Source organism: Myripristis murdjan, chromosome 22, assembly GCF_902150065.1.
Source record: "Myripristis murdjan chromosome 22, fMyrMur1.1, whole genome shotgun sequence".
Classification (NCBI taxonomy): Eukaryota; Metazoa; Chordata; class Actinopteri; order Holocentriformes; family Holocentridae; genus Myripristis; species Myripristis murdjan.
Window position 1 is genome coordinate 17,484,219 of NC_044001.1, and position 27,565 is coordinate 17,511,783.

Below are 27,565 nucleotides of genomic sequence, written 5' to 3' on the forward strand. Positions count from 1 at the left end.
GGCAGATGGAATATGGCGGAAGGTGAGAAATCCTTAAACGGGCTGGAGCTCAGCAAGGTATGATTTTTCGATCAATAAGTTTGACAGTAGATTTATAACATGTGGGCGAAACATTAGAATAATTTGGATTTACATTTTCACGATGCGACGGAAAGATGTGTCACTTGCCAAGCTAGCAGGCGCAGCTAGTTCCCGTGCTAAATGGTTAGAAATCTCTCTGCAGTCAAGCTGCAATATTGCTCCGCGGCAATAAACACAACAGTGTACGGTGTTATGTAGTCAACACCTGTGATGATACGCAGTCTGTGTAAATATAGCCGAGTTGTTCAGGGTGACTGACACCCTCTCACATCTGTTTTGGTGAGCGCTTTTGTCCGACGCTGCTGTGATGAGTCCATACATGTTTAGCATCGTGGCCCCGGCTGCTATCGGACCTCTGCCAGTGTCAATGCATCTATTTTAGCTGCACCACACGTTTCTGCAACACTGTTCATACACCACGGAATTAATGTGACACTAAAGAGCTCACTGAGCGAAAGTGGAAGTGTGCTGTTAGTTTCGATTGTGTCTGATTAAACTTTAATCACCCGTGATAAAGCTGGGTTGTTATAGCAGCACATAATAGGATACATTAAACAATAAGTAAGATAAGAATGAGTACAGAGCAAATATTGCAGCCAATAGTTTTAAACATTAGTGTGTGCAAAACGCTCTTAGAGTTTTAGTGCCAGCTGGGATACTGTATAAATTTAAATTTAGTCTTTATTGTATATTTTCAGTCTCCATTGTCTTTATTGTATATAGTTCGTCTTTATTGTATATGCTTCTGCATCTGTTCTATTCTATTTAACTTAATTTTATGTTTCTATTGATGCTGCTGTAACATGGAAATTTCTCAGTTTGGGATAAATAAAGTCTATCTATCTATCTATCTATCTATCTATCTATCTATCTATCTATCTATCTATCTATCTAAATTTATGAGACATTGTCATTTCCTCCAACCCGAATTCTCTGAAGTTGACTGATGTAAACTGTCTAATCAAAGTGTTTATTTTCTAGGTCTAGTGGTTCCTCTCTTTGCTCCCTCTTTACATAAACATACAATACTCACAAAAAGTTAGGGATATTTGGCTTTTGGGTGAAATTTATGGAAAATATAAAAAGTTCACGCTACAGTGATATTATATCATGAAAGTAGGGCATTTAAGTAGAAGCACACACTGGTGATTTCCTCATCTCAAAAATTTCTTGAAACAAAAGCCAACAACAGTGGTGGATATACCACAACAAAAAATGTCAGTGTCAATAACTTGTCATGTGCCCTTGAGCATCAATTACAGCTTGACAACGACGTCTCATGCTGTTCACAAGTCGACTTATTGTCTGCTGAGGCATGGCATCCCACTCTTCTTGAAGGGCGGCCCTCAGGACATTGAGGTTCTGGGGTACAGAGCTCCGAGCCTCTACACGGCGACTCAGCTGATCCCATAGGTTTTCTATGGGATTCAGGTCTGGAGAAAGTGCAGGCCACTCCATTTGAGGTACCCCAGTCTCCAGCAGCCGTTCCCTAATGATACGCCCTCGATGAGCTGGAGCATCAAACACCAGTTGTGAATTTTGCCGTTAAACTCCTTGTTAGAGAACAGCAACTTGTGCAAAAAGTACTGAAACATTGAACAGTTGGACATATGTGCATTCAAAAGTTTACAGAAGGTCACATTAAGTTCACCTGTAAAGGTTATAATGCATTTTAGGTTCATCCTAAAATTTCACCCGAAAGCCGAATATCCCTAACTTTTTGTGAGTAGTGTATGTGTCGCTCACAATTCCTGATGAAGGCAGAAGGGCAAAACACATTATAGAGCTGAACTTTCTAATCCAATGCCAGACACCACCTTTAAGTCATTGCTTGATGTAAAAAAAAAAAAAATCCAATCCAGTTTTAATCTGTCTTCTTTTGAGAAATTAAATAGGATTGTCATGATCTGACCATCCTGCTTTTTTTGTCCTACGTAGAATAATTTGTAGATGTGTGAGTACCAATATTGATATTCAGTTGTAAGGCTGACACATGATGGTGTTAGTATCAATATTTCCCCATTGGTTAAACCCAAAGACAAATTTAAAGGTAACATCAGCATTCAAATAAAGTGAATAAAATGCATATTTGCCTTTTTCATACATAGAATGATGTTTTGTCGAATGATTGCACAATAAGGGTTAAATGGATTGGATTCACACGCGGTATGAATGGATAATTAAATTTGGGCTGAATTTAAATTGATGGAAAAAGGGGAATCTGCGCATCCCAGTGATGATTATGAAGGCTAATGTATTTGGTTGTGTGTGTCTTATTAGGTGGAGACAGATTCATTCATTTTAAAGCAGGTCTTGCTCTCCTCTGTTGTCCTGCAGGAATGGCGGGAAGCTGTGGACAGTGCGGCCGAGCTGCTGCGCTACCTGAGGGAGCAGGTGCCACAGATCTACTGCCTGGAGAAGGAGTCCAGCCCCCAGGAGGAGGAGGAGCTGGTGCAGAACCGGCTCCTCCACCCTCTGGAGTGTTTCCTGTTTGGAGAGGATCCTCAGGAGGGCCTGGAGAAGCTCAAGCAGGGCAGCACCTCCTCCCAGCTTTGTGGACGTGTCTTCAAAGAGGGAGAGACGGTTTACTCCTGCAGGTCAGAATATACTTTCTGATCCAGTGCAGTGATGAAGCATGTGCTTTCTGCTCAGGTTTTGTTTTATTTTTCGTCCAATACAATTCTTGAATATGTCTTTGTGCAGTCTTTAGAGCTCTTGCCTATGTTTTCTAAGATATAGAGGGCAGTAGGTGATAACCTGATAACAACTGCATCCCTGTAGCCGGTGGAGACCTGGGTTACTGGGTGAGACACAAAGCCACAAAGTTCAGTGATAAGAAGCCCCATGTAGGCTAAATGATATGTTATCAAGTACCTTGAGTGGGAATGGTTTGGCCTAAAGGTTTTATTTCTGCTGTGATCTTATTACACTACAACACCGCAGTATTTAGGCTAAGTGTTAAAAATGAATAGTTAATGAGTGGGCTCTCTCAGGTTTCAGTACATATAACATGCAGTATGTGAGTGGAGCTGAATGAAGCAAAACAGAGTCACTCACAAGATTATAAATATGCTCACCTTCATCAGTTTTTGTTCCAGTGTTGATCCATTTCCTCCATGAAGCTGTCACACAAGTTTTATGTCACTGAGATGAGTCAATTAGCCATTGACAAATTGCTGTTGATTGTCTCAATCATCAATCACGTTCCTAATTAGACCTAATAAACACAATGCAGTGTGTGCCCTGAGTAAGTAATTAAATAAATTAAAGTTTATTCATGTAACACTATGCAAAACCTGTTTTACAAGTGCTTCACAGTAGGCGTAAAGAAGATGCCACCATCAGTCTAAACACACAAGACCAAGTCATGCAGTATGCTTTAAGTCAAAACAAAACCTGCACTGAGAGAAGCAAACATAAACAGAAGCCTTGGAGTAAATATAGGTTTAAGACATGATATATAACCTAACCCTAACCCTCAGGGGAATCAGGACAGCAAAAGCACTATAAGATGTCAATATAAGTATGACAATGATTTTTCTGATTAGTAATCACGCTTAATTCATAAAGGCACAACTATGCATTAATTAGTTATGGAAAATAGCTAATTTTAAAATAACAGAAGGCATAAAAAGAAAAGTCCCACATTTAATGAATGTGTATATGCATATTACCTAAAAGAAACACACAACACTGTAATGACAGTTAACCTACAAAGACAACAACATAGGGAAAATAGAAAGTGTAATGCAGTAATCTTGTGTGTGCCTCTTCTGTGTGGAGAAGTAAAATGCAAGCGCTCCCTGGTGTAAGTTTACATTGTTGAAGTGTGGAAGTAAACTTCCAGACAGGCTTTGGGCACATGCAGTTCAGCTCAGCTAACATTTAATTGGCACTGATAAATATTAGATCATACCAAGCAAGGCTGTAAACTAAAAAATTATTGTCGGCAGGGTATACAGTAATTTTAGGTGACACTGGAGCAAATGGAGTTGTTGCAGCCAGTGCTTCAGCCTCAGAAAATGTACTTTTCACAAGAGTTATTTTGAGTAACTCATTACTTTTCTGCATTTGCATTCACTGGCCAGGCGCATGTGTGTGAGGAGCCTGTGCCAGCTGTTGACATTTACACGGTCAAATAACAAATCCTCTTCTACTGATTGCAGGGACTGTGCAATAGATCCCACTTGTGTGCTGTGTATGGACTGCTTCCAGGATAGTGTGCACAAAGGCCATCGCTATAAGGTAGATCTCCACATAAACATGTAAATGATAAAGTTCAAGTGATAATATGTCGGTTTTGAATAAACACTTCACTTGTGTTTGTCTTGATTTTGGTGTGCATTAATCGGTCATACTCAACTCAATAGTAAATGAGATACTAAATTAGAACAGCACTAACATTGCAGTGTATTATTCATATTTATTGTGTTTTATAACATCATCTGGTATAAGAAACCAGTAGGAGAAAGCCTCTCTGATGGCTCACAGCAATCAGCAATGTCTCTGCTCCCCACTGCTGTACTGTAGTGGCATAAGCATCATATCTTGCTCCTGCCATTTGGGAGTCTCTGATTTGCCCCTTTGCCATAACATCAGTCTGGTTAGTTGCTGTGGTCACCCTCAAATTTTGGAAACAATATATTTACATATAATTTGAATTGAGAACATGAAACTCAAAATTTGGACAATGACTTAATGCTGTATACCTCCAGTTAAAGTCACCGTGTAACCAAACTGCTGTGCTGCATGTTGTAACCCTGCTGTGCTTGTCCCTTGCTCGTGCTCAGTGATATGTGTGCATTTTTTTTCCCCCCAGATGCACGCATCATCAGGCGGGGGGTTCTGTGATTGCGGGGATGTAGAAGCCTGGAAGATCGGCCCCTGCTGCTCCAAACATGACCCAGGGGTCACCGCTTCCATGGTAACGGTGAGTTACATAATAGCCGGAAAGAGGGACGTGGGAGGGGCCTACTTTTTCCATTCTGTGTCAGTGAACCCCAGAATACTTATTTTCCTGTCTCAAAGCTGGATGTTGCTCTCTTGGCTGTAGCTGTAGCTCCGGAAACGAGAAGGAAAAGGCACTTGATTGACCTGGACCACTGAGAAAATATAGAAGTGGGTTGAGAGATCGGGAGGGTATTTGAGTGCTTGTAGCTCTGTAAATGGTTGTGGATGGAAGTGGTTCAGAGTAGCCTGTCTACCATGGCCAAAACGTTGTTCAACTGCGCTGAGGATGTGTGGTATTTTTAATGTTTTGATTACAGCTGCATATACCCAAATGCCACTTGAGTTGACTGAAACATTTTGTGGATTGATCATTATATCTTCCAGGTGTTGTTTGTCTTTCCTTTCTCAAGCGATCATAGTGTTTGGCCTTTCCTCTGATAAGATCATGCCCTGGGGCGGTGAACAGGCATAGCTGTGCGCCTGTTTCCGTAAACAGCAGGTGCTTCTGTTGAAGGCGACTTGACTGGCCCTCGTCTGGTGGCCAGCCTTGTGTTTTCTGTTCTTTTAATGAGCAATGATGCATCACAGGACCACCACGCTATCTTGGTATCGAACATTAGAAAGCACAAAAGCAAACCAGCGTTCAGACTTCTTGTTTGAACTTCCTGATAGATTTCATTCCATGATCCCACACAGTAGCGTGACGTGGTGGCTGGTATAAATGCAGAGCAATTGTACTGCATGTTTTGTTTGGTTCATGTGTTAAATATCAGACAGTTGTACAGTATGAAATGCTTTGCTGCGTGGGGGATGTGTGCTCCCACGGGATTTAATATTCACTTAACCCGGCCAGCTCCCTCTTTTGCTCTTATAAGGTAAAATATTTAGCCCAATTCCTCGTCATAGTGTTATTCCTTGTCTTTGGGTGAAATAGGAAGTAGGGAATTAGTAAAGGTTATTGCAACAAACTTGACCGTGTCGGATTCCCTTGGCTTTCTGCCAAGTTACATAGTGTGTTGAATATTGTTTTTAGTCCGTTCTCCTTGTCTCATCAAATTATATTTGAACAGCAAGAATCTTTCGATTGTATCCAAGTGACCTTTTTTTGTTTGATCGCACCATACTCACTGACAAATAAGACTGCACTGTTTGACAAATGTTTACAACAAGTGGATGACAGCATTTTAGTGTACGTGGGAGAGGTTGTGCTAGAGTGCTGCAGACGCATGCAAATTTGAGTCAAATTTGATGATTCCCTCACTCTTTGCAGGATGAGTGTGTGTTGGAGCCGGGCTTGTATGAGTGTGCTAAGAAGCTGTTCCAGGTGCTGTTGCACTACATCACTGATCTCTTGGTCTGGGAGGAAAGCTTTGAGCTATCAGGAGAACTGCAGCCCAGGTAGTCTGAACACACACGTACATATGCAACACCCTCACTGCTTTTTGACTCCCTGACATTGTATTTTCTCCATGCATGCAGGGTGAAGGAGGATGCATACTACTGTGTACTGTACAACGACGAGCACCATTCCTATGAGCATGTGATCTACACCTTGCAGCGATCTGTCAACTGTGATCTCGCTGAAGCACAGACGCAGACAGCACTCATAGACAAAGAGGTTTTTTTGTTTGTTTCATTCACTGATGACTTTGACTTTGCTTTATAGTCATGTAGAGGGCAAGCTAATCAGTTGTGATTTTTTGTTTTTCCAAAACACACTCATTAAGTAGCAGATATTCCTTTTATATGAATTGCTACTAATTGATCCACAGGGTCGGCGGGCTGTGAAAAAAGGAACCCTTCGTTCCTGCCAGCAAGCAAAAGACCTCATCAAGGTAAATTCCCATCATTACACATTTGCTGTGTGACAATTATTTTTCTTTTGAAACTTGAGACCATCATTCAAGATACTGTGTTGCATGCCTGGAAGAGCCCTAACTCTTGCACTGCTGTGTGTTACAGTCCAACTCTGAGCACATTTCCCTGCAGCCGCTGCGAGTAGAGATCCTCCACTCAGCTGTAATGGCTCATCAAAGTTTCGCTCTGCGCCTCGGCTCCTGGTTCCAACAGATTATTGGTTACTCAGGTACTGCAAACACTCACACCACACATATGTCCCACAAATCTCACAGGTATGCTGTTAGTATGTCAAAGGGCATATTATTTTATTAACTGAAGTGTGTGCTCCAGCAAGTTTGATGCCCACATAACTTGTGCGTCCCAGGAAATAGCATAATTCAGTTTGCTGGATCATAAACAAGTTGCGCAATTATGGAAAGTTGTTTGTTCTTATAACAACATAGGAAGTCCTTTTTCAAGTTTTCACTGCATGTTTTGTTCTCTTTGTATTGGAGAGAACGTCACACTAAACTCCAATCAGAAATCTGGCAGTTTTGTACCTTTCTTATTATTAAAGCTGCATATCCCACAATTTACAATCCATAAGCTTTTTTTTTTTTAATCTGTAGAAGCTGCTTTTCAGTTTACATACCAAATAACAATTGACTAAAATTTGAACTTTTTGCTTGATATTTCTGCAATGTTCGTCCATCAAAATTAGGGCTGCCCCCTGAAAGTCAACTAGTTTAATTATCAGTCATTGACCTGTGCAGTTGATTTGAGATTTTTTTTTTTTTTTTTTTTTAAGATAGTTACCGGGCTTTGCAATATAACCATAAAACAAGACATTATCTTAAAAAATCATTGGGAATATATTGCGTTGGGGAATGGAAGAATCTTACGTTTTATATTCTTTGAGAACTTTTAGATGCACAATTACTTGGATTAATTAACTGGAGAATTTTGGAGGATAGTAGCCTACTGAAGCCATACTGCCCATAATTAACATTAAAACACATCACATGCAAGTGCACAAAATTAACGTGCACACAGTCGATTTGTTGCATTGAAAGGCCAATTTTTGGATTCTGAAGTGGGTACAGACCTAATCGAAATACAATTTGGATGGCAGTATCAAGCAGCATGAGCCACTTCTAAATGCTGATTTTATTGATGTAAGAGCTACATTAAGACAGCTTTTGTTGAATGGATGGCATGATGTAGGGCTACTCGTAATTCAGTATGATTGCATAGCCTACAATAAATCTGACTATAAGTACAGTATATGGCATAGAAGTATTTTGAATTTGTGACTGCAAGTATATAACAATCAAAATCTCATGACAACCTTGTTCACTGGAAAAGGCTGCAGTGTTGTTGTGAGACCGCCAACATGAATCACGCTCGTCCCACTCAGTGTCACAGAAGGTCTTGTGAATTGACATGGCCATAGGGAGACAGAGGCCTGTGTAGCCTCTCCTCGCTGATAAGTTCAGGTCACTTCATCTGACTGGGCCCTGATGTGTGTTTTGTTCAGTGGGCTTCAGGCAGGCCTTCTGCCAGGTGGCACTGGAGCCCAGCACAGAGCGAGACCGGCCCTGCCTCATCAGCAGACTCATGCTGCACGATGCCAGGATGTACAAAGGCAAGTAGATGTGGGATTGTTTTTAATACACAGCCTTCATCTTGTCAATTCCATGTGAAACTAACATTCAGTTGTTTTTTTTGTTATTCCCACAAGGAGCTCGCAAGATAGTGCATGAACTGATTTTCTGTAGTCTGCTGATGGAGACAGAGTGCAAGAGGCTTTTTGCAATTGAGTTTACCAAGGTAAAAAATATGAATGAAAGTTTGTTTTAGTTTCTTATCAGCCATTCTGTGCTTTGAATCAACTACATGAGCACATGTTCCCACTTTTCAGCATTATAAGCAACTACAAAAGGACTTTATCAATGATGACCATGAGAGGAGTATATCCATCACTGCTCTGTCTGTGCAGATCTTCACTGTACCCACACTGGTAAGTGTTTTTGTTAGAGCAGCATCAAGATGTTGTGCTGGAGTTTGAGTGTTGCACCACTGTAATATTTGTGTTTCTTTGTAAAGACCATGCAGTATGTGCTAATGTGCCACTTAACCATTTTTGTTCTCATGCCTCTCCACCAGGCCAGGCAGCTGATCGAGGAGGGCAATGTTATTAAGGTGATAGTTGACACGGTCATGGATTTGCTGCGTGAACACCTAGACGCCAACAACCGCTTCCACTTCCAGGGCTACAACTCCGACAAGTTCTTCCGCATCCAGGTCATCTTCCACGACCTCAGGTAATCTGGACTTGCTCCTCATTCAACCGTTTTTCCAGTATAAATAGTCTCGGTGCTTATCCACTGTGTACCTTTTGTCTCTCTCAGGTATATTCTGATCAGTAAGCCCTCATTGTGGACCGAAGAGCTCAGGAAACAGTTCCTAGAAGGCTTCAAAGTCTTTCTTGGGCTCCTCAACTGCATGCAGGTACAAGATATCTCAATTTGGATCATTCTTTCTTAGCCTCTAATAGCAGGACTGCTAGTCTGAGTTATGTTTTTGGCAACTTAACAGATAATGAATCTTGACTTTTCCTTTTCAGGGTATGGAGGAGGTGAAGCGGCAGTTTGGTCAGCACATTGAGGTAGAGCCAGAATGGGAAGCTGGCTTTTCTATCCAGATCCAGCTCCGCCACATTCTTGCCATGTTTCAGGACTGGTGCTCATGTGATGTGAGTCAGTCTGCAGTTTGTCTGCCTCCAAACCAAAACTGGTTTAAAGAAGTGGAGTCGAGGGGAGTATATTGCTGTGTGTGACTTAACCTGACTCCTGTCTGCTTCCCCTCAGGACAAGATCTTGCTCCTTGCATTTGAGGAGTGCCTCAAAGCCTTGCTGCGCTGCAATAACCAGCCCTTCCACAGCGAGGCCACTGACTACTACATGTGCAAACATATCCTCCATGTCCGTCCATACAAAGTGTCTCAGGAGCCTGTCAGCATACATCTGCCCATCTCCCGGCTGCTTGCTAGTAAGAGAAATAGGATATGAGTTTCTCCATGATTTGTTGGCAAAGACCCAATTTCCCCTCAGGGATCAGCAAAGTGTTTCTGATTCTGATTTCTGATTCTGAAGACAGTGGAAGTTAGCAATTCTTCAGTATATTTTCTGTCATATGTCAACGTAATATCCTGCGGCACACCACTGAAGATTGTAGGGAAGATGCTTTAGTAAGATTTACACACAAGAGATTTTTGATAAGCAATCATTATTAATTACTTTCTTTTAATGCAGCCTTTAAAAACCATAAAAAGACAACCACATCATATAATTTTAGGTTGCCTTTTAAAACTCTGGCCAGGGACAGCAGATGAAAACCAGCCTCTCCGGCTAACTCTGACTCACTTACAGTTGAACTGCTCATTAGTGTGCATTATCCCTGAAAAATAAACCAATAAACCTGTCACAATTTAGACTATATCTGGTGTCATGCAATATCAATACACCACCCAGCTCAGTGTTTACTAGTGTACCATGCTTGTAAATCAGTAAATAAGAATATTCACTGCTTTGTTTTGAGTGCTGGCCCTTTACATTTCTTTTTTTGGTATTTATCTTGGTGGTGATTTGGCTTGAACATATATCTCTTATCTGAACTTAATTTCCCGCACATTGTGTTTCTTAGGCTTATATGTGCACCTGTGTAGAATGGGGACGATGGAACGCCTGCAAGAATCAGTGGATCCTGTAAGTGACTTAGGAAGACTTTTGTTCATTCACTTTCATTCAGCCATCCTCAGTAAGAAAGTTTGTAGTAAGCAAGTTGTTAGTGTGTGCTGTGGCTGGTATAAACAGTCTTATTTCCACTGCTGGCACTGGATAATAAAGGGTTGTCTTCTGTTACAGGAGAGCTTTGACTACACTCAGTTTGTAGAGTACCCTCTGCGCTGTGTGGTGCTGGCCGCCCAGGTCACCGCTGAAATGTGGCGCAGGAACGGCCTCTCATTGGTCAGCCAGGTATGGGAATGTCATTGCATGAGTTCCTCAGGTGCTGTATGCATCATTTTCCTTCTGAACCTTCTGTTTTGTGATATTTTTTTAATGAGCATAACTGAATTAAATTTTGTTTCCCATGATCAGATTTATTACTATCAGGATGTGAAATGCAGGGACGAGATGTATGATAAGGACATTCTCATGCTTCAGGTGAGCATCAACCGCTCACATCATTCTCCTCATGCCATTACTTCTTCTTACACTGGTGGCATCATGATTTTGTTCCTCCTTTCTAAATTATTTACAGATAGCTGCTTCCAAAATGGACCCTAACCACTTTCTCATGCTGATCTTGTTGAGATTTGAGCTCTTTGAAATTTTTAATGGGAGTTGTTCAAGCAAAGACCAGGTAAGGCAAAGCTCAGTGATCGTTCAGGAAAAATCAAAGTGGCGCTGTGTGTGATAGGCTTCTAACTGGTGAAATCCAACTCAACTTGCAGGAAATCTTGAAACAGTGGAATCGACTTACAGAAGAAATGCTCTACCTTCTGATCATCATCGTTGGTACTTTGATGTCTTACGTTCTACACTCAATCTTTGTCAGATATGAACCAGGCTGTCGTGTTTGACCTATGTGTGTTATGTGTGCAGGTGAGCGTTATGTCCCAGGGATCAGCCAGGTGACCAAAGAGGACGTGACAATGAGGGAGGTTATCCACCTGCTGTGCATTGAGCCCATGGCTCATAGCAGCCTGGTCAAAGGCCTGCCAGAGAATGTGAGATATATATAATGCAGTGTCTTGAAATTATTCTCTTAATCTCTTTGCATTCACTAGTGCAGAGACAATAGAGATTAAACCAATGTTAACTGTTGTCTTTGTAGGAGAGCCATGAAACAGGCTTGGAGACTGTCATTTCCAAAGTTGCCAACTTTAAGTAAGTAAAGACGGAGAAACACAAGTTTTATCTTAATAATGATTTGTGAAGAGGTTTAATCAGGATATTTCCCTTCACTCTCAGAAAACCGGGTGTATCAGGGCACGGCTTATATGAAGTCAAAAAGGAATGTCTGGCAGAATTCAACCCTTTCTTCTACCACTATTCAAAATCCCAGCACAGCAAGGTATAAAAAAAGACTTAATGCCACTTTAGGATTCTGCTGCTGTATATTTGGTAACAGTTTCTCTCAATACTTTGCTCAATTCATTGTTTTTCTTTTCTTTGTTCCAGGCAGAGGATTCTCAGAAGAAGAGGAGAGCTCAGGAAGGCAATGATAAAGGTGACCGACTTCACGGGGCTCTGTTCTGTTGCAAAACGGGACTGTATTCTTTTAGTTGTTTTCTAATGAGCAAGCTCTCTGTCTTGTCTCTCTCCTCAGCTCTGCGTCCTCCGGTACCTCCACCCTTCTGCCCAGCCTTCTCCAGCATCGTGCGCCTGCTCTGCTGCGACGTTCTCATCCACGTTTTGAGACGAGTCCTGCAGAGAGCTGTGGAGGACCGGGCCGCTCAGTGGACAGAGGCCATGATCCAGAGGGTAGACTTTTCTTTTTTCAATATCTTCCAAGGTTTCCCCCTGAAAATTGAAATTTCTAATCATCTATCACCACTGCAGTCATGTGAAAAGACTGAATCAAGCATAAATCTATTTTTAAGACAGAGATTTTCAAGAGCTACATACAAACACACACATACATATGCCACCTATAGTGTTGTCATTCAGTTGTATTGCTGTTGCTGAAAATATGCTTCACACACCATGTTTCCACTAAGAAAATTCTAGGGGGAAAAAAAGGAAAGGAATGTTAATTAAGTTATTTAGGTCTGAGTTATTTAATTTGCTTAATAACTTAATTGTAATTAGAGCTTCATTTAAGCAGACATACCTGCGTGCGGTCTCATTATTCCAACCAAGCTGCATGGTATTTCAGAATGCCAGCATTTAAATTCTTTATGCGTCTGTCTCAATGAATTTTTATACATTTTAAATGCTCAAATATGTTTGTATGACTTTGTTGCATTTTGTTGTGATTGCTTTGAAGATTGTTAACTTGGTCTATAGACACTGAAACTTGGCTCAGTACATTTTCTGATTGCCAAAAAGACTATGAATAAAAAATAAAATGAAAGAAATAAACAAAGCCAATAGCCAAACTGTATTATAAAATGGCTGGATCTGACTTGATTGAAGAAATTCTGATTCTGCTACAGTGTTACTATGTACGCTCCCCTGCCTTAGCTTTTCCTTGCTCTCGCCACCGGTAGTAACACAGTGTGTGTGTTTCCCTCTCAGGCTCTGCACTTGATAGGTCAGGGGCTGCTGGAGGAGAAGACTCAGCTTGAGGACAGCACTGTGGAGGAGGTGACCTTTGATTTCAGCCTCAAGGCACGCAGTGAGTGTAAACCAGCTCTCCAGTTCATGTTTCATGTCAGGTCTTCCTCGCCTATGATCATGATGTTGTTGTTTTTTTTATTGTTTTTTTTTTCTTTTGCTCTTGTAGGAATCGGCTCTGAACACGGCAAATCTGTCTTCCACTTGCTGTCCAAGGTCAAAGCTGTTCCTTCCCTTGAAGCGCAGAAAGACATGATCAAGTGGATTCTGCAGGTGGGCTATTCTACATTTTTATCCTAGATAGCTAGTACAGGCGTTACTTTTCCCAACTGATTTCCTTATCTTGCACTGTTAACCTTTTACATTAATATTTTCTAGATGTTTGAGGTGGTCAAGTGCCTTAGAGAGAAGTCAAGTCCCACAGCCTCCATGAGCATGGAAACAACCAAACCAGAAGAGGTAACGTAAAACAAGACTATGAGTGTGAAGCAGAAAAATGAAAAATATTATCATTATTTATGAGTTCACTGGATCTAATACAAATGTGCCTTGTTCTATGATGGATGAGTAACTATGTGAAAAGCTAGCTCAGCATGTTAGAAGAAGAAAGGTTTGGGAAGAGAGGTGTCAGATTGGGGTATGAGTAGCCACCTCTCTCATCTCAAATTAATCCAACGATACCTTCAGATGGCTAAATATTAAGTTCTGGCATCAAAAAGCCACCCCGTTCTGCATTACTCGCACAAACTGCCTGAAAGCCAAACAACTAGAGTTGGAACAATTTACCAAAAAGTGTGTTTTAATACAAAAACGTGACAGTACATATTGTGACACAGATGAATGAATTGTGATAATAGCAACATTTTATTCTGCTGTAATAATCACAAAATGAGACCATTCTCCCACTGCAATTTCACAAGAACTTGTATTACATTGTATTGTGGTTTTATTGAATTATGAAACCCATATTGTATATGGAATCAAATCAGAGATAAGTATAATCTCCCATCCCTAATCAGAACCATATTTCTTTGCACTTCCTTGTATTGATGCTTTGGTTTACGGCTGCTCCTAACCTTGGTATTGGACTCAATAACAGGTTAATGTGACAGTTCAGAAACTGAATTACCTCGTGTTTCTTGTCTGTAAGTCTTTCACGCTGACTTGTTTTTGGTTGGCCCAGAGCGCCCAGGACAAAGAGAAAGCCGAGCGCAAGAGGAAGGCGGAGGCAGCCAAACTCCACCGGCAGAAGATCATGGCTCAGATGTCGGCGATGCAGAAGAACTTCATAGAGTCCAACAAGATGCTGTATGAGAACATGCCAGAGAGTGGCGTGCAGGGGGAGCCTGTCACAACTACTGAAAGGTGAGAGGGAGAGCCGAGAGTTAAATATCCTTTTTCTCAGTCTGCTCTTTTTATTGCTCTTCATTGCTCTTATTTTTTTGTTTGTTTTATCCTTTGATTATATGTAACAGCTGTTGCAAAAGTCCTCAAATGACAGTTGATCTTAAGTGCACTGCTGTATAAACAGCATGTGAAATTAAACCTACACTGTATGATTTCCGCAGTTGTTAACAAAATTGCTGTGCGCTTTGTGGAGACTTTTTGACACACACAGACCGGCCTTGTTGCTGTCTTCGGCCCTTTTTGTCCTTCTCATAAACATTTGTTGCCAAAATCCACACCAGACTCGAGCTTCTCCCACTGCTTCCTGTAGCATTTAAAAGAAGCGCTCTTTCAATCCTTAAAATTCACAATGGCAGATTCCATGAAGCGTGTGAGCGTAACAGCTGCGGCAAGTGGTGCTGCTAGGCTGAAAAGGCGGCTCTGAGTCAAAAAGAGAACCTGATAATTAAGGGAGCAAAACTGGTATCCTGAAAGACTTAGAGCTGTCTTTAGTGGGTGATGTAGTTTAGCTGTTAGCCTGCAAGCACAGAGCCAAGCAGGGTTCTTCCCTGGCCTTTACAGTGTTTTGACACCGACTTTTTAAGAGGGAGAGAGAGAAAAGTGGCTTTGTGAAGAGTTTACTTACAAACGTGTTGCTGCTTTCAATGCAGTCCAGTGGTCAGATAAAATTGTATGGTGCACTTTTAATAATAGTTTGAGTTTTATTACTCTATTGTGTAGCTGTGCCATGGAGCAGAAGGAGCTGTGTGTAGCAGTCGGGCCGCACCGGGGCTCCACCCCAACCGAGAGGGAGGTGCTCACCTGCATTCTTTGCCAGGAGGAGCAGGAGGTGGCAGCCCAGGCTCCCGCCATGGTGCTGACTGCCTGCGTGCAGCGGTCCACAGTGCTGACACAGTGCAGGGGAAAGACGCTGAGCAACAAAGCAGAAGGTCAAGTCTCTATTCACCCATGATTTCATTCACATTATTGACAGATGCAAAATGTATTTGGGGGTGGGGGGCATTAATAACTCACCTTGTACATCATAAATTCATTAGCATTTATGTCTCTGTGTGGTAGGATCATCATATCCCCTCTTCATGCCACCTGAACTGGCGGTGGGGACCCACATTGGTACCTGTGGTCATGTCATGCACGCCACCTGTTGGCAGAAGTGAGTCACTACACTACATTTTTCTCGCTACTTTGTAGTCCCACAGCTATCCTTGTGTGTGTGGTCCACTAAAAGGCACACTTGTTTGTTTAAAGTTCACCCAAAGGCAACATCATCTGTGTTTTGTAGATATTTTGAGGCAATCCAGAACACTACCAGAAACCGGCTCCACGCTGAGCTGATCATCGACCTGGAAAACGGGGAGTACCTGTGCCCCCTCTGCAAGTCTCTGTGCAATACCGTGGTCCCTCTCATCCCGCTGGAACCACTCACACTCAACTAGTAAGTACACACACTTTCTTCAGGCCAGTGTCTTGTGGATTATTGCACATGCAGGTGTACAGGGGCTAAAGCTTGAATGTATGTCCTGTTTTGTAGTGAGAATGCAGAGATAGTCGGGCAGCATCTGAGCCTGTCCCGCTGGATCCAGATCCTGTCGGCCAGAATTAAAGGACTCAAGTCAGTCAGTCAGGACACTGGTGAGAACAGATACTGAAACTACTGTAGTTGCATCTTCACCTGCATCTGTTTAATTGATCAAGTTAGTTCAATTAGTTCATCTAATTTAACAGTTAATTCATGCATTAATCAGAGGAGTCACATATCCAGTGTTTCCCACAGCTCTGAAATATACAGCACTTAGAGGGGGTTTAGGATAGAGGCTTGGAGATAACTATATTTATAAGATTAATATTAAATCTAAACTACTGTGAACTGAAATATTAAAATCTGTGCACAAACAATGGCATAACTGATATTACTGAACAGGTACTCAGTATAACATAATAGCTTTTCCTTTGTTTGTGTATATATGCACAAAAGAGCTCATAACTGAGTCACACTGCACTTGTAAAGTTATAAAACTGAAGTTATCAGATATTCACCTAAATGCTTTTTATCTTGTGGCAGAACTATTTCTGCCATTGCAACCTGCTTGCCGTAGTTAAATAACCAACTTGCTCTGTAAAGGATAAACAAACATTTGGTTGAATAAGCGCTTACTTCCACTGTTTTTACTTGAAATTAGTGGTTAAAGGGATTTAATTTTAAATTGGACCAAACAGGAAACGTAGCATGTTATTTCCTCTAAAATTTAAACAATCATTAAAACAACATATACTTGGGTGGCCATTAACAGGCTGCACTTGGGTGGCCTGCCAAAGTCTGTTTGTGGGAAACACTGGATGTCAGTGTGTTTGATTACTGGTGATCAGCGAGATCCCATTTGCTGATATGATGTGAGAGCTTGTTGTTTCTCCGTTGCCGGCTGCAACACAGAGAGTAACAGCGATGATGGAGACTTGGGGCTTTGTGGAGAGGGCCAACCGGACTTCAGATCCATCCTCAGCTTTGGAGTGCAAGAGCCGTGAGTGACTCTGCGTCCGAGTTCACAGATAGTTATTATCACAGTGTAGCTGCTGTGGCAGAGTGTCTGACTGCCGGTTCATTTCAGGAGGAAGTTCTCGGACAGCATAGCGGAGATGCTGGTGGTTTGTGCCACCACAGTGCACAGGGTGGGACTGCAGACGGCACCCAACGAGCTGTGTCCGTATGTGCCCGTTATGGCTTGGAACACCTGTGCCTTCACCATTCAGGCCATAGGTATGACTTGGGTCACTGCATCTCTTTGTCCATTTTTCGTTTCTTGTCATTAAACTACATTTCTCTCTGTCTGCACAGAAAACATATTGCAAGGAGAGGACAAGCCACTTTTTGGGTCCTTACAAAACAGACAGGTTTGATGGCATATAGTTACTTGAACAGCTGTTGCATAGTGAAATAAATAAATGTTAAATGTTTTTCATGTATTAATTTTGTCAAATGTGATTATTCTCCATTTTAGTTAGCAGGTCTGAAGGCAGCTGTTCAGTTTTCAGCAGCGCAGAGACTTAAGAGCTCCCAGGCGGTCGTCCAGAGGCATTTCACAGACATGTTGGGAGGTATTTGGTCCATCCACGCATATTTACAATATCCTGTTCATTATATCTGATGTGTTTGATTGTGGAGTTGTCATCGTGGTCATAGCTTTTGTCTCTCTACCCAGTCTTGTTACCGGCCTTGGGAAGAGAGAACACCCCCTCTCTTCTGGAAGTGGACTTCTTCCATCTTTTGGTGGGGTTGGTGTTATCTGTTCCTTCCCTGTACCAAGAGGAGGCAGTAGACTTACAGCCGTCTTCTGTCAGCTCTGCTTACAACCACCTGCATATCCTGCACCTGGTCACCATGGCTCACCTGCTGCAGGTCATCCTCTCCTCAACAGGTGCGACCACCAACAGCCCCAATATTACCAGTGTAACACGTTTGTCCAGCTAACACTGCAATACGAGGTGTTGATCTCATACACACACTTACACAATGTTGTATAATAGCACACATGAAATGGATTTTTATGGTGATCATAGATGTGTCTTCCTTCTGTGCAGATTTCCCTGCAGTGGCGGGTGGAGAGGAGGGAGAGGAAGCCAGAGCGGCAGCAGAGCTTTACGCCACAGTGTCACAACACACTGAAGGGTACAGATGCCTCTCATCACCTTGGTTCCAATGTGTCTAAATAGTGAAATAGAATATTATTATAATTTGAAATTTGAATAACTTTATGTTAAAAGAACAAAATTAATCCACTAGTCTCAGTGAGATTGAAATATTTTTTCGAGAGAGACTTGAGAACAGGTAATATGCATATAAATTACAAAGAAAATACACAATCAATTCTGTATTTTAGTATTCGCAGTTAGTGAAAACCAGTCGCACATGTCAGAGAATGTGAGATATCCTTGCTTTGAAGTCTGTGAGGTTGAGTTGAAATTCTAATTTCAGTGCTATGCAGTCTGCTCCATTCATAAAAATGCAAAGCGGCATGAAACTGGTCTTTCCCCACAGTTTATGTGGGAAGTATTTAAAACTAACAAGTCACGTGAGCTACAAGGGTAGCTTCAAAAGTTGAGCTTCAGAAAAAAAAAAAAAAAAAAAAAAGGCAGTGAATTTCCATTCTTATTGTCAAGAAGACCAGACAACTTCTTGTTGTTAGTCACATTTGTGAGAACATGTGTTTTGGGTAGTAAATCATAAAACAGTGTATCAAACTGCATTCAACAGTTTTAAAGCAGAAGACGCAGTATGTAGATAACAGTGTGGACACAATCAAATTCAGAGTGGGTTTCCATGCAGACCTGCATTTTTTAATCATGTATTTTTGGTATGTAATTAGACAGATTTCTTAAAATGTTGATCTTATATCTAGCCATATTCAAAGGCATTTGTATGTTTGTAAAAGTTGAGGTTCAGTTCCATTTAGTTGGACAGTGTAGTGCAATCCATCCAGCCCTCAGTTTTGTTGTGACATTTTGCTTTGTGACAGGAGGCTGAGTCCTGATGTGTCTGGCAGCTCTGTGGCAGACAGAGTGAGGAGAGGGATTACACCTTTCCTGCGCTGTGCCGCTCTCTTTTTCAATGGCCTTACAGGAGTGCCTCCTCCAGAGGAGCTCTCCAGTACTGCTGGTAAATTACGCCGTGCTGTTATATCACTATAACACACCACTGTTTACAAAGTCAGGCTCAGCATGGAAGTTTGAGTGAGACCCTCTGGATCCTCTGTTACAGTTACCTCTCAAGGGCAGATGGAGGCGCTGTGCAGTTACTTGGCGTTACCTCCCAACGTGTTCCAGCTGTTCCAGGAGCACAAAGAAACTGTTACCCCACTGCTAGAGAGGTAGGCCTCATAAATATTAACACAAGGTGTACTGAATCTTTCATGGCTTAATGTGTTGGACAGGAGACTTGTAATGATGGTTTTTGTTCCTCAGTTGGTGTGGGAGCTCAGCTATAACCAAAGTCCTAAAAGGCGAAATCCAGACAATCAGGTAAACTTGCATTATGGTCCTTAGTAATTCTTTTATTTTGAAATAAAACATCCCTTTATAACTGGTCAATAAACCTGCACTTTCTGTAGATACCCCAGGAGAAGGAATCATTTGATTGAGCTGCCTGAGGATTACAGTGCCCTCCTCAATCAAGCCAGTCATTTTCAGTAAGGGGTGATTGAGTTTCTTTCATTCACCTTCTTGATTTGAGGATCTGCCGTAGATGTTCAGCTTTTTTTTTTTTTTCTGCCCTCAGGTGTCCCAAGTCTACTGATGACGACAGGAAGCACCCCACCCTGTGCCTGTTCTGTGGGGTCATGCTGTGCTCGCAGAGCGTCTGCTGTCAGACTCAGCTGGACGGGGATGATGTGGGAGCCTGCACCGCCCACGCTGCCACCTGTGGAGCTGGAGTAGGCATGTTCCTCAGGTGGGTTGGGGATAAAAGCATGATTTGTCAGTTTCTATCTTTCTGTTTGTTTTTTTCCCCCCTTCCTTCCTATGGATAACAGTGATTCTTGTCATGTCTGTAAACCATTGGTCTTCATTTCTCCATGTTGGCAGGATAAGAGAGTGTGAGGTCATTCTGATGGCCAGTAAGACCCGTGGTAGCACTTACCCCGCCCCTTACCTTGATGATTATGGGGAGACTGACCCTCAGCTTGGGTAAGGCTCTTAGCTTCTCTTCCTTAGTTTGTCTATTTTCATTGATAGTATTTTTCTTTTTGCTCTTTTCCTATAACTTGACTGCATACTATGTGCGGCTGTTACATTGGTCTAGTTGAAAGGCTGCAGTCCCTGATTCACTAAGATTACATTACATGGACAGATTTTGTGATGCTTATTAATAAATGTATGCAAATGAAAATGTGGTGCAGGAGAGTGCTGTACACACAGGTAACCCCACAGTCCTCTGCTGCAAGAGTAATTCAGTAAAACCTGGCGAGGTTTAAAGTCAACCAACAATGCCGTTTTCTTGCTGCTAACAGTCTGTGCTTCTGGCAGCAATGACAACATTTTGCACTGCATCCTTTCAAAGAATCACATTTGCAGTAATTGTTAAAGTAGTTGTTTTGAATCAAGTACTACCTGTAATTTGCATTGTTTGTATATAAGTCATTATCTGCAGAAAAAATTGAAAGATTTGTATATCTTTGATGAAAAGGGTTTTTTTTAAATGATAAATCAGAGCTTTTATGTTGTCTGTTTTTTTTTTTCTTTTTCTTTTTCCTTTTTAGAAGAGGCAATCCATTGCACCTCTGCCCTGAACGCTACAGGAAGCTGAACCAGCTGTGGCAGCAGCACTGCATCCTGGAGGAGATCGCCCGCAGCCTGGAGGTGGTCAACATCATGTTCGCCTTCGAGTGGCAGATGTTGTGATGGCCAGGTCAGGCCAGGACGTGAAGGGCACAGCCATAGAACATAGTCTGCTGCAATGCTCCAGAGACACACACACACACAAGCACACACACATAATCACACTCACAAACAGCCCTCCAGTCTTTGATTGAAGAAGCCCTGAGCAGCCAATCCCTCCCTGATGAAACCCCTGCTGGATTCCACATAGCTGGGAGGGGAGGAGGAGGATGTGGACGATGAATCATGAGCAAACCCAAGTCGCCTTGTTTTATTTTGATTGTCTGCAGTGAGAATGAGTTTCTCCTAGAATAATCATGTGTCCAAAGAGGCTCATTCAAATAAAGACAAACACTAAGATACACACCAACACGTTTCTGTTATCATCGTATGTATGTGATGACTTTCCTAGGTAATGCTGTGAATTTTCTGCATTCTCTTTTGTGTTAGGAGTTATTATTTGGCATAAGTTATATGAGATTGAAATCTGCTGTTTTGCAACGGGCAGATGAGAAGAGATGCTCTTTAGAGAAAAAAAATGGGAGGGGAGGTGGTCAGGGGATTATACATGTTTTTATTTCTGCGCATTAATGCATTAGATGGTCCAATAGGCAGAGCCCGATGTTACTGACCATCACCCTTATTCAGTTATATATATTTATATATATATTAGATAAAACATTTATAGGAAATTACTTAATTTTCAAAACTATATCCAGAAATAATTCAGTACTTTCCTGTAACAATGGTACAGCTTGTTTGGTGAATTCTTGTTTGAAGATCTATTTGCAGATAATGATAGGTGGCATTTTGGCACCAGAGGTCAGCCCTATGATGGGCATTTTACAATTTTCATCACAAGTACTCACTGAGTTTGAGCTCCAACACAAAAATGGCATGAGATCATGTGTACCTCTGTGTATGACATTGTGAGATACCCTGGTCAGACAGAAGAAGTCACTGGATGTTTACGATGTTTGCATAATGTCTTTAAAAATTGTTTAAGGGACCATTGTCAGGTGTCGGATTATTATAGACATATTTCACCTTGCATAGAGTGTTTTACTTATGCTTGGATACATAACTACCAGGAATGGCCTACTAGCTGCATAACTATAATTGATGAACTCTTCAAAAACAGAATTTAACAAGTAAATCATTATGTCAATATTCTATTTATAAAAAAAATATGTACATTTTATTAAACAATCTACAATATAAGGTACTATGATATCTTTTCAGTTGCTCCATTCACAACTGTATAACTTTTTCAGGAAAATAAAAATGTGCATATTTTTTTTCTTCCTTTTGTGTTGCTCGATTGTGCTAAATGACTTCCAGGCTGTTGAAATAAAGACACTAGCCTATCTGCTGAAGGTCTGTTCCTGTGCCACGAGTCAATCTGAGTGCTAACTGTCTTTATCTTCTCTTAATTTCACTTGCTTAATGATGCAAATCAATGAAAAAGGGAAAAACCAAATGTCACAGGTCCTGTTGCCTCCTATAGATGAGTGAATGAAGGATATTTTGGTGCAAACTGAGATTTAAATCCATTGCATGTTCATTTGTGTTAGGTTCTTACATATAAATTAATGGCTCAGTTTTCTAATCATGACGTTTATCATAGCGCTGGCATGATGGGTAGCCAGGTTTGTCCATTCCATGACAGTGAATTGGATGTTGTCACTGACTTGAAGCACTATTCTTCACACTTTCTTGCAGTTTAGTTTTGACCAGGAGCAAGATGCTGTGGTGCAGGATATTATTTAGTCTTTAAGACAATGCAGTTGTAAGTCTCTTGTTTAATGCTGCAGTCCTTTTCAAAGAGACTGTATGTACTGTACACTATGTACACTGTGTGGAGAAGGAATAAAAGCAGATCGTTGTCAGCAGCCTAGTTTGCAATGCCCTGGTCTACAATTGTCATAAAACAAAATCACCACTGACAGAAAGAGCCAGCTCACAAAGTTTATTGTCAAAACTACTGGTAATTCATCCCGGCAAAAATGACTAAGGTATGTTTATTCAATTCTCAGACCATGGTAACATTGCAGAGGCACATGAGATGAATTGTGCAGGTGATAGCTTGGTATGTAATATGGGAAACTGTAGAACATGTATTTGTGTTATAACAACTCATGGCTTTTCTTAAGTGCTCACACAATATCAAACCACAACAGCCACATGGAAAAAAACTACTGTCAGCTTCCAATGATCAGCATTGCTACTATTATAGATTCAAGCATTTAAGGACCTAATACCTTTACCAATTCAAGTATTGATTGTAATGCATGAAAACATTCATTACATTGTACTCCAGCTCTGGGCGCACTCATTCATTTGAAGATGTTTTTCTTGCTAAGCTCTAGTTTGATTAAAGGAGTCACCTCACTTGCTGCTAATAACTTGATTCTTGCAATATTCAACTATCTGTATGTTCTTCCAGGACACATAAGGCCGATGAACTTGACTTACATGGCCAAACCAACCTATACCTGATGTGAAATGTAATCTACAAGCCCTAGACATTTGTTGTGGCTGTGACTAACATAAACCTTTTTTGCACTGCATTCTCTACCGTTCATGAAGACAGGCAAGAAATTGTGGGTGCCCAACTTCAGACCCACCTATCACCCACTTTATCAAGTAAATAACTTGGTGTCCCTGAATAGGTAAGATCTGCTCTGTTTTCGGGTGTGTTTTAATTCTAGTATTGTAACTGATAAAAGTCCTTAATGCTTAAAGACACCTGTTGCAAAACTGCACACACTTTTGTAGGCAATAAGATGTCATTTGTAAACAAATGATTACAGTACAGATGTACAGAAACGTACAAATAAGTACTATTATGTTATTATCTCAGATGAGTGAGATATTTGAAAGCCTATTTGTGTGAAAAATAGCCTTTCATTAAAGTCAGCAAGGCATCATTTGCATTTTAGAGGAGATGTACCCTGTGATACAGTCATATATACTGTTGCTTATCGATCTCTTATCTTTGACTGAAACTGGTGGAATTCTTCGACAAATATGACTCACTGTATATCAAACATCGTATTTCGGTTTCTCCAAACATGAACACTGTTGCATGGACACTGTTCAGTTTAAATTGTTGACCAGACATACAGTATGCAGACATAAGTCCATGAATGCACATACAGCAAACTGCTCTTCTAAAACACCTTGGAGAAACAGTGTAAACCCTCACTGGCCAGTAATGCCTGGCTGTAGAGTGACTTCTTCAAGGGCCTTTGTTGTCTGAAAAGTGGTCAGCTGTCTGCAGGTATTTGCTTTGGTGGGACGTTGTCTGGTCCATAATCGGCTTTTGAAGTGGAGGGGATGTTAATGTTGGGGTCCCCATTGTTGGTTGTGTCTATCTGGTTGCACTTGCCAAGGTTCTTGATGATGTTCAGGTTGCTGCGGGCTGTTTCCACAAAGCTGTTCTCCAGGAGCCAGCCATCTGACTCACAGTTGGGGTCTCCTTGCCTCAGCACGTTTTCCAGAGAGGTCTGGAGGTAGCGTACACCTGTCAGCACTGACAACTACAATCAGACACACAGATCACACAAACACAAAATAATTATATAAGAAGTCAATCGTGTTTCTTTGATTATGCTTCCCCATCTGTATGATATTGTAATCTGTAGTTAAAAAACAGAAGCTATAGCACTGTAACAGATATGTCTGAGGCAGCGACATGCAGTTGAGTAGAGGACAGTAGGTGCAGCATGGATAACCCAGAGATAATATTACAGACTTAGTCAAGGATTAGTCAGTGTGTGAAGTGAATCTAGTGATCACGCAAGGGCTGAGGTGACAATGATGACTTCCTTCCCATATAGTTTAGTCTAGTATTTCAAACTCTTTTATGCTTAAACAAAGGGGGGAATGCCAATAAGGTGCCATAATTTCACTTGTTTACAACACAAATCAACTTGTTTCTGGAATTTTCTTGAATCTTGAAAGAGATGGGATTGCACTGGAGACAAGTAAAATTATTTCACTCCACTTGTTCTAATGAAAACCAGATTTGACTTTGAGGCTTAATCCAACACTTAGAGTGTGTTTAAGATGGACATTTTTGTGTTGTGGCAGCAACAGCTACTGTGACTGTGATAGCACTGACATAAACACAACAGTTTTTAAAATAGGTTGTCTCTCTAACTTCATAGTTGAAGACTTCCTGTCTTCAACTATGAAGTTGCTGCTTGTGCTGACCTCAAAAAGCCAGGTGATGAGGACTGTGAGGCCAATGGACCGCATGATGTGGTTGTAGTAGTCCAGCAAGGCCTGGCGACAGCCTTTCATCCACAGGTTTAGCTCCTCTGTCTGGTAGTCATAGTTGAAATGGGCAGAGCTGTTGGTGATCTGCCACTGAATGCAGGGCCGGGGCGAGTTGCTGTTACAGCAGCTGAAAGGGACCCCGTCCATCAGGTACTTCCCCTCCACATTACTCCTTAATCGGCTACAGCCCGGGAAAAGGGAGAGGAGAAAGAGACACATTCAAGAGAGGTTCACAGAATTTGTCTCGTGGAAGTTTGCTGTATATTAGAGCAGCACATTAGGCATTGCTTGTGATACTGTCTAGAGTGTGCACATGCTTTTGACCCATTTGAATATCCCATATGATAGTAAGATGAGTGTCTGGACTGGATAGTGTGTACTTACTCCACCACCTCTTTTTGGGATGTGTCCAGGTAGCGGCTGCTGATCCACTGTATCTGAAACCAGTCTCTAAAACCAGTGTTCCCACAGCACTTGAACTCAATCTGGAGCATGTCCATGCTGCGTTTCAGGAAGCAGCGTCCCGGCGTGTCCGTGTCCTTGTAGAACCTCATGGCCTCTGACAGCCCCATGGTCAGAGCGTCCTCCAGCTCACTCTGCATGCCGTAACACATCAGTGCCCCCACCAACACACAGAAGGTGAAGAAGAAGGTACATATGATGTAGGGCAGCATGATGAGCTTCCATCGCAAGAACTTGGTGGTGTCCACACAATCATAGCAGATCTTCCCCCCCAAGAAGTTGATGCCACAGGCGAGGAGGCCCACAGCAATCAGCATGTTTGGGACATATTGGATGTCCTTCTCGGCCATCAGTTCCCATCGCTTGTTAATCTCCACTTTCAGGAAGATTCCCAGGCTGAACAGGATGGCCCCTGTCACCACTGAGATCCAGTTCAAGATCCAAAGCACCTGGGCCAGTTTGTCCCGCTTGTCCTTAGTGAACTTGACTCTCAAGACCGCCATTTTAGATCCTTCTCTTAGTCCGGTGTCCAGGTTGGATGTTGGATCAAGGGTGGGACATAGGTAAAGCAAGGGACAGGAACAGGTTATCCTGTGGGGGGTATTGGGGGCTAAGGGGAGGGGGATATGTTGAGCAGTTCACTGAAGGACCTCTCATAAGCAGCTTACTCTTGCTGTCGTGATCAATATCTTGAGGACGCGGCATTATGGTTATAGGTGTTGGCAGTTCTGTGAGACATTAAACCCCCATTACTTGAAGCAGCACAATTTCTTAAATGGAAAGCAACATGAATACAAAATGCAATGACACATTATCCATTCACCATAGAAAGTGGAAACAAATCTACTGAGACAAATCTCTTAAATTAACAAATTTGGTTGACAAAATACCTGATTTCTCCCTTTTAAATGTATTGTCCATTGCATGTCTGTCTGAACAGATATAAAATTAGCTGGCCCACCAAAAATACATTCAGTTGCCACTTTATTAAGTGCACCTGTGCAATCTAATACAATTTAATACAACTGTTCTGCCATAAAGTTTACTTTTATGATGCCTATAATGCTTAGGTTTTCTTTTTGTTACAGTAATAGAGGTGTTCATTCAATTATATGTTTGGCATTGTGGTCATAGTTAGTGCTGCTGTTGTACTGGACTGCATTTTATTGTGAGGTGTTTCTACTGTATATAAATAGGGAAGACAAAAAATACAGAAACACCTCTCAATATTATGTAGTCCAGTGCAAGACCTCTGCAAACTACAACCTCAATAATAAACATATACTTAAATTTACACATTCTCAACAATGTGAACAAAAACTGAACATTATAAATTTTTATTAAAAGCTAGAATTTATGGTAGAGCTGTTGCATTGAACTGCATTAGTTTGTACAGGTGGACCCAATCAAGTGGTCACTGAGTGTGTATCTCTTAAGCAGAATAATCTACTGCACTTACCTTAAAATTCACATAGACATAGTGAGGTCATTCTCCTCTCTTTCTAAGCATTTGTTGACTTCTTACATCCCCATATTTAGTCTTGAGCAAGGCTAATAGTAGTAGTGACAAAGATAGTATATGTGCAACCACATCAGCACAAGAATGAGACTAGTAGCCAAGTCCTGACCCTCCTTCTAATCTCCTTTAATCATTAATCAGCCCAGGGCCCTATTGGGGATTTGGATGCACCTTCTGCCACCTACGCAAATCTGACTGCACCAGCACTGAGAAAGTAATGGCTGACAGCCTTTGTGTATGTGTGTGTGTGTGTGTGTGTGTGTGTGTGTGTGTGTGTGTGTGTGTGTGTGTGTGTGTGTTTGTGTGTGTGTGT

General features: G+C 41.5%; 3 protein-coding genes across 4 annotated transcripts in view; 1 reads left to right on the plus strand and 2 right to left on the minus strand.

Annotated features, from left to right (window-relative positions):
• The window catches only part of LOC115354312 (inositol-tetrakisphosphate 1-kinase-like), a 578,973-nt gene that overhangs the window by 150,081 nt on the left and 401,327 nt on the right, over positions 1–27,565 (minus strand). The gene's annotated exons all lie outside the window — the stretch shown is intronic.
• ubr1 (ubiquitin protein ligase E3 component n-recognin 1) lies at positions 13–22,363 on the plus strand. Its single transcript, XM_030044630.1, has 46 exons — positions 13–57; positions 2,419–2,678; positions 4,248–4,326; positions 4,901–5,011; positions 6,302–6,429; positions 6,511–6,649; positions 6,804–6,866; positions 6,994–7,117; positions 8,408–8,515; positions 8,612–8,700; positions 8,792–8,890; positions 9,037–9,194; positions 9,282–9,381; positions 9,497–9,625; positions 9,741–9,921; positions 10,576–10,637; positions 10,797–10,907; positions 11,031–11,096; positions 11,194–11,295; positions 11,387–11,450; positions 11,538–11,662; positions 11,770–11,822; positions 11,907–12,009; positions 12,117–12,165; positions 12,265–12,419; positions 13,176–13,275; positions 13,384–13,487; positions 13,593–13,673; positions 14,398–14,579; positions 15,342–15,550; positions 15,681–15,774; positions 15,904–16,056; positions 16,153–16,253; positions 17,053–17,140; positions 17,228–17,376; positions 17,455–17,510; positions 17,618–17,714; positions 17,819–18,034; positions 18,198–18,285; positions 19,133–19,272; positions 19,375–19,483; positions 19,578–19,634; positions 19,724–19,801; positions 19,891–20,061; positions 20,196–20,297; positions 20,870–22,363. The coding sequence occupies exons 1-46, from the start codon at positions 13–15 to the stop codon at positions 21,009–21,011; spliced, it is 5,220 nt and encodes a 1,739-aa protein (XP_029900490.1). The 3' UTR covers positions 21,012–22,363.
• prph2la (peripherin 2-like a) lies at positions 22,931–27,383 on the minus strand. 2 transcript variants are annotated; one of them, XM_030044657.1, is made up of 4 exons: positions 27,193–27,383; positions 25,656–26,461; positions 25,206–25,452; positions 22,931–24,529 (listed from the first exon to the last, which is right to left on the minus strand). In XM_030044657.1, exons 2-4 carry the CDS (start codon positions 26,234–26,236, stop codon positions 24,257–24,259), a joined length of 1,101 nt encoding a protein of 366 aa, XP_029900517.1. In that variant the 5' UTR covers positions 26,237–26,461; positions 27,193–27,383; the 3' UTR covers positions 22,931–24,256. The 2 variants fall into 2 exon arrangements, with proteins under 2 accessions (XP_029900517.1, XP_029900518.1); XM_030044658.1 differs by having other exon boundaries at positions 25,656–26,503.

Bases quoted from the DNA above. Each gene is read 5' to 3' on its own strand.
- ubr1 (XM_030044630.1), top strand. From the start codon at position 13: ATGGCGGAAGGTGAGAAATCCTTAAACGGGCTGGAGCTCAGCAAG. The intron at 9,626-9,740 runs GTGAGTCAGTCT...GCTTCCCCTCAG, and splicing joins AGGACTGGTGCTCATGTGAT to GACAAGATCTTGCTCCTTGC. The intron at 16,057-16,152 runs GTAAGTACACAC...CCTGTTTTGTAG, and splicing joins GAACCACTCACACTCAACTA to TGAGAATGCAGAGATAGTCG.
- prph2la (XM_030044657.1), bottom strand. From the start codon at position 26,236: ATGGCGGTCTTGAGAGTCAAGTTCACTAAGGACAAGCGGGACAAACTG. The intron at 25,453-25,655 runs GTAAGTACACAC...CCCGGGCTGTAG, and splicing joins TCCCAAAAAGAGGTGGTGGA to CCGATTAAGGAGTAATGTGG. The intron at 24,530-25,205 runs GTCAGCACAAGC...GTCTGATTGTAG, and splicing joins TCATCACCTGGCTTTTTGAG to TTGTCAGTGCTGACAGGTGT.